Source organism: Desmodus rotundus, chromosome 3 (genome assembly GCF_022682495.2).
Source record: "Desmodus rotundus isolate HL8 chromosome 3, HLdesRot8A.1, whole genome shotgun sequence".
Classification (NCBI taxonomy): domain Eukaryota; kingdom Metazoa; phylum Chordata; class Mammalia; order Chiroptera; family Phyllostomidae; genus Desmodus; species Desmodus rotundus.
Genome location: NC_071389.1, coordinates 112,789,172 through 112,800,865, shown reverse-complemented (window position 1 = coordinate 112,800,865; position 11,694 = coordinate 112,789,172). Strand labels below are relative to the sequence as shown.

Sequence of the window (11,694 nt, the reverse complement as noted above, 5' to 3'; positions counted from 1 at the left end):
TAGAGTAAGCATTTACTAAATCTTCAGCAGGAGGCATTGGACCAACTCTTAGGGAGACAACAAGGGAGAATTAATGCTCCCTAAAATGATCAGAAGGTAGACTTTGCCCAAAGGCCCCAAGACTCAGGAATAAATTCCTTTTACAAAGGAAATGTTAAAGGGCTTATCGAACGATTTAAAGGAAACTGTACATCCAATTATGCGTATACCAGAGTGATAAACATTCACCTTTCTCCCATGGTTTAAAGAGCAAATACCTCATCAGACGTTCGGAATACTGACTTCATCAGAAAAGACTCAAGTACTGAAAAGCTATCAAGATCATGGCAGTGGATACATGTTTTCTAAACTTATAATTCTCACTTTAAAGCTCAAAAATTATCATTGGCGACACTAATTGTCTTTTGTTTACCTCGAAGTGGCAGGTGCACACCATTTTTGAAAAACGTCTGCCAAGTACCTGTCTGAATAACCAGTCTGTCCATCGTTCTTTCAAGTAAAAATAACGTTCAATTAAAATAACACTAAAAACACTAGCTCAGCTTGCAATTCAAGCACAGAAGTGTTTTCCTGGAGATAAATATGACAGTTCGATATTCAGCACACATGCTTAATGCACACTTCCTATTCTTTTCACACAGAATTTATAAAGAGTTGGACTTTAATAAATTTAGTAATTTTTACTGCTTCATCAAGGCCATTTTCAAGCGACACTGGCTTTCAGAGTTTGGTGCTTCTGCCTTGGTTCGGATAAGACACCTGCACATTTTACCCACCATTTTTGCTCCATTGGTGCAAATGTCAACACAGCGAAAGCGTCAAATCAGTCTTAGCATTGTCATGAAAATAATTTTGACTTGGCAGACCCCTTTTGGAAACCAAAAGGTTTCGGGAACCTCCAAGGGGTTCCAGAACTACACTTTAAGAAGCGCTGGGTGTTTGCGCAGACAGATCACAATTCTTTCTCTTCAATTCTTTAATGCTTAAGACTTATTATCGAAGGTTTCATTACTGAGCGCCAAAGGAAAAACACGCCAAGGCGTTGAACACATCCAAAAGACAACATCCGATCGATCGTCCGCAGCTTAAAGGCTCACTTAGGAAGTAAACAGGTCTAGGGAGAGCGGGAGTTGGGGGGGTGTCAAACCGCAGGCCCTGGCTTGCAGTTGCCAGGGGCAACGATCGTCAGCTGGGGAAACGCTACCATCGATTAGTCGTGCCTTGCGCTGTCGTGGAACTAGAGGGCGGAGATGGCTGGAGGAAGGACGCCCCCGACGCATGGTGGCCCCAAGAGCTCCGTGGCAAGAATCTAGCTGGTTCTGCAATCTACTGGAGTGGCTGCCAAGGGCTCGGGCTGCGGTTGGGGAGGGCGGGAAGATGGCGGCGTTAGCGGCGGGCGGCCCTGTAGGGAAGGGGCGCGATATCAGCCTGGCGGCCTTGCAGCGCCACGACCCCTATATCAACCGCATCGTAGACGTGGCCAGCCAGGTGGCTCTGTACACTTTCGGCCATCGGGCCAACGAGTGGGTGCGTGCGGACGTGACGGGCTGTGCAGGCAGGCGGGGGTGGGGACGGGGTCGTCACACCCTGGGCGACAACCCCCCCCTAGGGGGAGGGACCCCAACACGCTGGAGGATGGAGGTGGATGGTAGTGTCTCGCAGCTCCAGGCCGAAGTTGGGGGGATGGCGCCCTTGAGCTCTCGGGCTTGGGGGAGAGGGAGGCCGATCTCTGAGACCATCTGAAACTGGGGCAAGACTTAAATACCTGCAATACCCCACGGTGGCAGAGCACTCAGATCCAGGACGGGACCCTGAGAACTGAAGGAAGGGGAGGGCATGGTGCCTTGATGCCGGAAGACTGAAGTACTCAGAGAACGCGAAGTGGGATCTGTTACAGGAAAACGGTGGCGGTAGAGGGGGCGGGCGTGGGGTGTGGGGGAGGGGCGGGTAGGGAGCGAGTACGAGAGGAGAGTTCTGGTTCTGGAACCTCTGGTGGGACGAAGAGAAACCAAACCTTGATAGTGGGGAGAAAGCTCAAGTTGCCAACTCAGGAAACACCAAGGAAAGAGTGAACATCGGGGAATAAAAGACTAAGTGGGACTCAGTCTAATACTGAGAAGGAGGCTGGCTCCCTTGGAAAGATTAATACACCATAGCCCATCAAGACCAGAAATGAGTTTTAATATTTGAATTTATTTGGGAGCCGAAGTATTTTAGTGCTCTTGTCAAGCAGAGCCCAACAGATAGCAACCGTATTAGATTTAGTTTTTCTCAGAATTCGAATGGGGTAAGAGTGTAAGACATGTGAGCCCTCCCTCCTGCGGGCTACAAGTGGATTTTGAATGTAGAGGGATGGATTTTTTTCTCTTTACCTCCTAGTGATTTTTGTCCAAATAGTATTAATCTGTCAGTTGTATCACCATCCATCCATTACTTTTAAATAAGTTACAAAACAATAAAAAGCACTGATCCTGGATGAATGGATTTCAGATTTTTAAAAAACATTCTCCAAGGAGGTGTCAAACATCAAAATTTAAGCAAGAAAACATCCATATTGAACAAATTCATTTATTTTTAATTACACACATTCATTTATGTAGACTACTTATTCACCTGTAAGTCACTAACAAAAAAAGAGAAAAGGTCCTAAAATGGGAAAGAAAATAATTTTGTCATCAATTCTTAGGAAAGATACTGAAATGGGCTTAGGACTGCTATCCGACTAGCCAAGCAAAAAAGAAAAAGGTGGGGGTGGTGGGGGAGAGCTCTTTAATATTCATAATCCTGTAATGGGAAGTATCCCACTTGGTCAGGAGGGGTTATTTCTCCCTAGTTTTCAGAGTGATTTGCCACCTGAGCAACACAGGACAGTTTTATCAATGGTAACTTTAAAAAATGCAAACATACTCTACATATGGCTATTCTACTGCTCTGTAGAAAAATCCTGAAGGTATAATGTCATGATTCTGTAGTGCAGGTAAGGATCAGGGGTGTATAGTTCTACAAAGGACTTGACCAAGATTAGAGTCTGGAAAATCCTGAAACGTGGGGTAGCATTCCTCTTGAATACCAATTGCTTCCTAGAAGCTTTCAGGACAGATACCTGTTAAAATAGTTGCAGAGGTTTATTAGATACCCAGTGAAGCCCTTATACTAAAGCCTCGTGAAAAGTCAGAAGTGTCACAATGTATTATTTCCAGGATTATGTTTTCCTGCTTCCTGGACTTCAGACAGGCCATAATTCATTCAGTAAAAGGTCATTCTTTCAAAAGGACTAATCTTCAAGGCTGTGTTAGCCAGAAGAAAAAAGAGAGACCCAGTTTACATGGAGAGCAAGTTGCTAGGGGTAAACAAATTATCAGCATTGTCTCCATGTGCCATCACTCAGACCTTCTGCATGGGAGCCTTTTGAATGTAAACCTAATAAATTCATAAGAACATTCTTGAGAATGGAGGAGAAAGCATATGCAACAAGGAAGGTGGGGTGTAAAAGGAAGGGAGTTCTTACACTGAAAATAGGTAAAGAATGACCAGGCATTCAGAGCAGGAGGAATTAGGAGGAAGAGTGGACGGGAAGTGGGCTGTTTTAAGGAAGGATTAAAAAGATTCCACCATGACTGAGATAGGAATTTTAGAACTAGATCTACTTCCCACTGCCAGGAGAGCATTTCCCCAAAATACCCACATGTAGAAGAATATAGCCCTTATTTCTATAGCCCTTACAGATCTTACTTCTTCCTCTTAGCCCTGAGAGCAGTAGTTCTCAATGAGTTGATGTGACAGTGTATGTGCAGAGAATTTTTGGTTGTCTCACTGAGAGGTATTACTGGCATCTAGAGGGGAGAGGCCAGGGATGCTAAAAATCCCACAAAAGGACTGAGCTTGAGAAACTGCCTTAGCAGCTAGCTACTGGTTTTCTAAACTCTGTAATCACAATTTCTGGATATGAGGCCCAAGCATTTTTTTATTTGTTGAAATATAGGTGACTTGGGTGCTACACACATGACTAAGAAAGATTTAGAGGGTAAATGACCTTTTCCATTATTTCAAGGTAACAGGTATAGATTGCTTTGAGTTGTTTCAGAGGGTTCAGATAGTGTTCTGAGTCCCAATAATGTGCAAACTGGCACTATTATATTTCACTGTATTTAAAATTTTGAACTGCTTAATTTTTTTTGCGCTTGTATTTTTATAGTAAAGTATAATATTAAATCATTAAATTGTACGTTTAAAATTGAAGCTAAAATCCACAAGAACTATGAACTAGTGCTTTAAAATAAAAGTCCTCCGTACTTGGAGGTCCTAAGGAAGATCTAATAAAGTCTCATTTTAACTATTCCCCATACTTCCAACCCTGGGCTTTGCTCAGAATGAAAAAAATAAAAAATTATCCTAGTTACCTAGGATAACTGTGGAGGGACCAGAGAAATGCATGAATCTGAGCTGTTTCAGCTATAATAGACCAGAGAAAAATACGTTTTGTCACCAAAGATCCAAGTGGTGTAGGCTGGTTATCTCTCTGCAGTGGAGAAACAGACAAAATAATAATTAGCCCAGTGTGACCTGGCAACAGCCCCCCTCCAGGTCCGGTAATGTAATCTCTGAAACAATTCATGAGCAAACTCATGCTCTGTGTGTGTAATGCTATATAAAAATCTAATTTTTAAGAAATGCTTACTAGTTATAGAAAAATTTCAGGAGAAGCATACCTCATACATTTCTCCTTTTGGATTTTTCAAAGCTAAAATTGGGCATTAAAGTCTTTTTTCTTAAAGAAAAGGTAATTTCTATTACTACTTCATAAAGGAAGAAAGGAAACAAGTCAAAAGCCATTAGCTTTATGTTTTTAACACTAATACATATAAACATGCTGATTGGGGTCTCTGAGATGAAACAGTCCAAGGTCAAATACTGGAAGACAGGAAAGTGTTTTGGCCCCTGTAGCAAGTGATTCTGACAATGCATGTAAGTCATAGTCCTACTTCTGTCAGCTTATCTTCAGTTTCCTACAAATGTAATAAATAATACCAAACACTTAGTTTTTACAAATTTATTCTTAAAGGCTTTGTGGACTAGCAAGTACCTTAACTACAAGTTAAACATTAGGGATGCCCACAAATCCTTAGACTGTGTGGGTAGCATCTTTTGTACTGTAGTGGCCATTTTCTCAATGACTGACACTGTGGTGGTTTAAGTAATTCTCAGAGTGCACCCAGGTTATAGATTTCTCCACAGATAGGAATTAACCATGTTTGCAATGAAAGATAAATAAAAATGTTTCTCTATATACTTTTTTTTCATTTTTACTTGGTAGTTTTCAAAGCACAGTGGCAAATGGGTCACGTTTGAAAAATAAGGATACTTTTCATAGTACATTGAAGTGACTTATACAGACTTCATAGTAAATCCATTTTAAGAATGAAGTCCCTAACTTTCTTACCAATGTGTTTATATTAGAGAAAAGACTGGCTAAAGTTGTTTTAACTATTATAAATCCTTTATTTCTAATTGCATATTCTATAATAAGGATTAAAAATCTTGTTACTCAGTAATTTACTCTTAATAGCTATTTGCTCTTAATTTGGACCATAGTGGATTTTGTTTTTATGACTCCTAATAGAGTTCTGCGGGCAGAGATCATGTTATTGAGCAGCAGCATCAGAATCACCAGGGGGGCTTAATAAATAGCCTACTGGGCACCAGCCCCAGAGTATCTGATTCAGTAGGTCTGGGAAAGGACCCGAGCGCTGGCATTTGCAACCAGTTCTCAGGTGATGCTGCTGCTGCTGCTATGCCGGCCCATTGAACTGTGAGACCCACTGAACTACAGTGACTAAGAAATTGCTGAAATTAGTTGACTTTGTGAAAGGATTGTGCTTCCATTTTTTGTGTGTGTGCCTTTTAAAATTATGTTAATATTACGCCTTTGTTTTTAAGTAGTGTATTTTTTGCCATACTGAGTACTTAAACATTGAATGATTTTGGTAACGGATGTTAATAATAAAATACTATGAGGTTAAATAGAATGCTGAAATTAAATAATTAAATAGCAAACGTACACTTTAAATTCTGAATAATAATAGTCTGATTACGAGCTAATCAAACAAATGGATACTTAAATGTTTTAGAATGCAGTGCACTGATGAACATTTTTACCAGGGCCTGGGGTCCTGCCTTTGTTGAGTTAGAAAAGAGCCTTTCCAAATGAACTAAAATGATAGTTTATCATTTTAATTTGACCACTTTTCCCAGTTTTTCTCAGGCAGATTTCCTGAGTCCTTACTGGGTAATGTTTCTTTCTGTCTAATTTTATTTCAAAAATCAGAACTTGACTAAATATTCCATCCAGTAGGTGATTAATTGTCTGAAAATTATGACATTGTTGCTGTCTTTTGTGTAGTAGTCAAAGTGGAGTTGTTGGCAGGTCACCTGCTCTCCTAGGTGATGGGATATAGTAAGAGAAAATGAGCCCCGAAAATAAAGAGAAGGGTAATGAGGTGCAGTCCCCAGTGATTCCTGCAGCTTGCTATGTGCCCAGTTCAGAGGGCAGAGGAAAAGGAAAAACAATTCTTATAATCTCTTTCTAAAGAGATCCATGGTATGTTGTTATCCCTGCATTTGGTAGAGAGAGATGATGGTTTATTTTGTAAGTGACAAAAGGAGAGTGACTGCTTCCTGCTGCTTAATCAGCAGAGCCAAAGTCCGCGAGAGCCTGCTTCTCTCCTTTCCCTAAGAATAACTCCTCCTAGATCAGATGTTGCTAGATTTGGCCCTACGTGAAACTGGGTAGAACTCCAATTCTGTAAGAAGTTTATGTTCTTTAACCTCTGTGAAAGTTTATGATTAATGAAGAGAATATACATGTTTTGCTTGTGTTTTTATATTCTAGGAGAAGACTGATGTGGAAGGAACCTTATTTGTTTATACAAGGTAAGAGTATTTTACTTTTATAAAGAAACTAACAATCATTCTTTAATTGTAGTTTTATTTCTAAAAGAGATAAAAGAAATGAATGTTAGTTTGAAGTTTTTAGTTAACATAAGGGAACGCTGAATAATGTCACCTAGGATAGTGTGAGGCATACTGCTGTCAGAATCACTATAGATGGACTTAAATCTTTGTGTTTTTCAAAAATAGTATTAAATATTTATCCTTTAATTCAAATTAATGGTACAAAGTTCTTGAATATAAAGCGTTGGCAAGGAGCTAGAAGTACACTATTAAGGATATTAACTTATTTAATCAATATTTAGAAAAGGGTCCAGATATTTATCTTTTAAAATTTTATTTTTCAATTAGTTTACATTCAAAATTATTTTGTATTAGTTTCAGGTGTACAGCATAGTGGTGACATAATCACATATTTTACAAAGTGTTCCCCCAGTATTTTTAGCACCCAGCTGGCACCACACATAGTTGTTACAATATTATTCACTGTATTCCCTATGCTGTACTTTACATTCCCATGACTGTTTTGTAACTACCAGTTTGTACTTGTTATCCCCTTCACCTTTTCACCCAGTTTCTCAACCCCCCTCCCCTCTGGTAACCCCATCCATCTGTCCTCTGTATCTATGAGTTTGTTTCTGTTCTGTTTGTTTATATTGTTCTTTAGATTCCACAGATAAGTGGATCATATGGTGTTTGTCTAAATACACCAAACCCAGTAGGGTTTCATCAGTGTATCCCCCATCACCCTCGGCTATTTAAAGAAGCATGATCCAAAATTAAAAGATGTCCAAGTCCTCCATTATTTAGTTAATACAATATGTTTCAGGATAGATTTAATGTATTATTTTAATTATTAGTACATTTAATAATAAGCTCACGCCTTAGTAATTTATATCGTTATCCTTTATATTGATATCATTAATGTCACACATGCACACAGACTTGTAGTATGTATATTGTCTTAATAGCTAAACATTTTATTCTCATAAAATGTCTGCTAAAGTCCATCACCATCATGGAAGGGTGCAAAGATAAATACAAAGGCTTCATACAGACCCTTCCAGGGCTAACACTTTTACTGGGGAGGTAGAAGATATACACACATAGTATATACATACATTGACATTTAAAGATAAACCATAATGTAGACAGAACTAACCCTAAGTGCCAGTTGATAGGTTATAAGCAATGAATGGGCCTCTGAGGTTGTGGAAGGCTTTACGGAGGTGTGAGTACTAAGTCAGCCTCTGGAGTAAGGTAGAACTTAACTTGCAGAGAGGAGCAGGAAGGGCAGTCTTGCAGGAATGGCATCAGCGGAGGCATGGAACCGATCGTGATAAGGGCACAGTAAGGCAAATGGCGCAGAGAGTTTACATTGGCTTACATGAGTTAGAAGTCGACAGTGAGGGTAAAGCAATTTTGCTGGGTTGAAATGTCAGACAAGGATTTTGAAGTGTATTTTCGTAGCAATATGGAGTCACTGAAGGTTTGTGAACAGGGGAGTAATAGAATTACAACAGAATGTGTGGGGAAGGTCAGTGTGCCAGCATTATGAGCACTCGTTGGTTGTAGAAGAAATCAGAGTTACAGAAAGACATTCAGAAGATGCTTGCAGTGGACATGAGATTATGAGAGTGTGGACCATAAGGGAAGTTGAAATGGAAAGGATTTATTGAAATACTGCATGTATAGAGGGAATGGTAACATTCTAAAAATAACATTAAGAATTTGAAATGGAAGACTGAATGACAGACTTTGGTGGAACATAAAAATAGGGAGTCAGGAATCTGACTTGAGGGTAGATTTTAGTTATTTTGAAATAATGATTTGGAGTGATAGCAGGGCATGCAAATGGAGATGTCCAGCCACCCAGGGGAGGGCCAGGGCTGTTGACACAGAGCTTCAAGTCATCTGCATTAATCTGGTCACTGAAACTGAGAGAAAATAAGTTTTTTGAAGGAGACAGTAAAGAGGGAACTAAGGAAGGCTAATGGCTAGTTTTAGAGCCAGCGAGGTTGCAGAGAGGAATCAGCCATAAAGATAAAAGCAGAGCTAGAACAGTGCAGAGGCCAAACGTGGGCATAGGGCAGGACTGGTGTGAGTCTGTGTAGTGGAAGCAGCAGTAGGAGTGGGAAGACAGGACTGGATGGGAGAGGCCATCAGAGTAGGGAAGGAGGAGGTCGGTCTATTCCATTTCAGAAAGGTGGGCTATATTAGTTTACATATGTTTCAAAACATTCCAAAAGCATCAGATGAGCTTATTCAGTAGAGACCACTCTTGAGAATTCTGAAGAGTGAAAAGAAAAGCAAACAATTGAACTCTACTGTATGCCAAGCACACAGTATGCAGTCTCATTCAGTTCTTAATTAAAACAAGGACTATTCTTCTGAGCAGTAAAAGGAAAGATATATTAATATGCATTAATGATTTATTTTAGGGATTTTAAATGGGGTTACTTTTTTTTTCAGTGTACCCAAACCAAATGTAGCTTTGTATTTTCAAGTACTTAATTTACTTTGCATTCCTAGTGGAGCTTTCAGTTAAACAAACCATTAAATTGAGAAACAAATCCATCCCTATTTCTTAACCTTTTCCTCACCAGTAGGAGCCCCTCCTACTTCCTCCCATCTTCCCCCAGACCCCCCACCCCAAAGCCAGATTCTAGCATGTTGAGTTCTTTCCTCCGTAGAAAATGACAGAGCAAAAGACAGTTTGGGGCACAAGCCACGGAGCTTCCAGTGGGATATTTTGCTCTGTACCCACACTGTTAGAGAGCTGAGACTGTGTTGTGTTAATGAAGTCCTTGAAGAATCAAATTCTGACTCTGTGTAAAAACACCTAATCCTATTTAAAAATTTTTTATTCTTCATTTCCTTCCATGTATTCCTTTTTGTAATAGAGTTCATAGAGAACCCACTAGTGATTTCTGAACTTGATACTTCTAAAGGACTCTGTCAGAGGTCTTTGGAAGTCAATTTTCATTCTTCCTCAGAATTTAAGTTGAAATGATTATTATGATTATGTCTGGTTTTGATTATATGCCTACCACTTTACCTCTCTGCAAAATGAATTAGACACAAAGACTGCCTTCCATCAATTTTAAAATTGGAAGGTTCAAAAGGAAATTCTCTAAGTGATAATGTAGCTATATTTTACTCCTTTATCAGCATCAAATCAGATATCAAGTTTATATCAAACTAAGATATAAACACTTTTTCTTCCTATTGTTCATAACACTTCTGTGGGTGTGTTACCCTGGTGCCCTAGTTTAAAGTAAATAAACGTATTCTACTTTTACTTTCAATGTGTAAGCATGTGGGGTTTCTTTTGTCACCAGAAGCTGCATAGTTGAATTGCTTTATGGCTGTCACGCAAGAGTAGACAAATGCAAATGTAGTTATTAGACTTTCTACTCTGTATAATTTGGGTTCTTTCTGCCTGACAGAGAGTAGGCACTGAAGGTTTATTGAATAAAATGAAAAATAAAAAGATCATTAAATGCCACATTTTTATGGAGAAAAACTTCATAGTAGTTTACGAAGCTCTTTGCTTTATAGTAAAGAAATAAAATATCTGCTTTTGCATTGAATTATATAAATTTTAATATACTGTATTTCCTCACCAGATCATTGCCCAGAGTTACATCATTTCTTTAATAAGTTTCACAGCTTTTAATTTCAGATCAACATCAGGATTTTCTGTGAAAATTCTTTTTATGTAATTGTGATGTTCACTCTGTATTAAAAATCATGTAGTGTCTAAAATAGTAATTACCATCTCTTCCTTAAAGGAATTTACAATCTAGGTAGGGAATTTACAACCTAGCTAGATACAGACACGCACATAGTTAAATAAGTCGGATTTGATTTCACCAAAGGATCAGTTATTACAGTCAGGCTGCATGTGTCACATACATTAATATATTAGTGCTATTAGCTCCTAGCAAAGAATCGTTGCTTTATGTGTATGCAGTTTGCTTGCACAAAGCTGGAGATATGTACAAAAATGTTGAAGGCACACTCAAATATAGGTTGAAGACACATTTGAAAGCAGTTATACTAAAAGTGTACTGTATTGAACAACTTGTCTTTTGATATCCTCCCACCCCTTGTGATTCTTAGGTCTGCTTCTCCAAAGCATGGGTTCACTATTATGAATAGGCTGAGCATGGAAAACAGGACAGAACCCATTACTAAAGACCTGGATTTCCAGCTTCAGGACCCTTTCCTTCTCTACAGAAATGCCAGATGTGAGTCTTCCTTAATGAATTGGGTAGTTTTATTTCAGCAGTTTGTCCAAATGTTTAAAATTGTACAGTGTATGTCTTTGTGTTTAGCATCAGTGATTTTAGGGGTCAGCCTTGGTTAGCTTGGGAAATGCATGCCTAATTGAGGGAATAGCTTCTTCCTTGGGAAAGTTTAAATGAAAGCCATGTGAATATGATGATGTGAGTATTCAAACCCTGTCTTCTCCAGTGAGACCACTTTGTAGTGTGAGCCCATGGGAGATTCTAACTCAGCCTGATGAGGGTGGACAAGGAGTTTGTGGTCGGGAGACTGCAGGACACATAGGTGGTGCTGTAGGGCATAGAATTAATGATTCAGCTGATGGCACTTTTTGTGTGTGTGTCACTTCTGACTGAGCCTTCTGATGATATGTTTGGGGGAGAGGACCAGTATTCTAGAATTACCATCTTTTGAATACATAGTAAGGGAAGAATCAAAGTCCAAAGAGTTTTGGTC

General features: G+C 39.3%; 1 protein-coding gene across 4 annotated transcripts in view; it reads left to right on the top strand.

Annotated features, from left to right (window-relative positions):
- The first annotated feature begins 1,240 nt into the window (after nt 1–1,240).
- The window catches only part of DCP1B (decapping mRNA 1B), a 54,815-nt gene continuing 44,361 nt past the window's right edge, over nt 1,241–11,694 (top strand). For 3 of the 4 annotated variants that reach the window (XR_006655399.3, XR_002975218.4, XM_024565388.4), the window contains exons 1-3: nt 1,241–1,527; nt 6,890–6,930; nt 11,074–11,201. Coding sequence is in view for 2 of the 4 variants with exons in the window: in XM_024565388.4 (XP_024421156.3) it covers nt 1,279–1,527; nt 6,890–6,930; nt 11,074–11,201 (418 nt within the window). In the remaining 2 variants the exon portion in view is untranslated. The remainder of the gene's footprint in view (nt 1,528–6,889; nt 6,931–11,073; nt 11,202–11,694) is intronic. The other variant, XM_024565273.4, reaches the window with a different exon arrangement.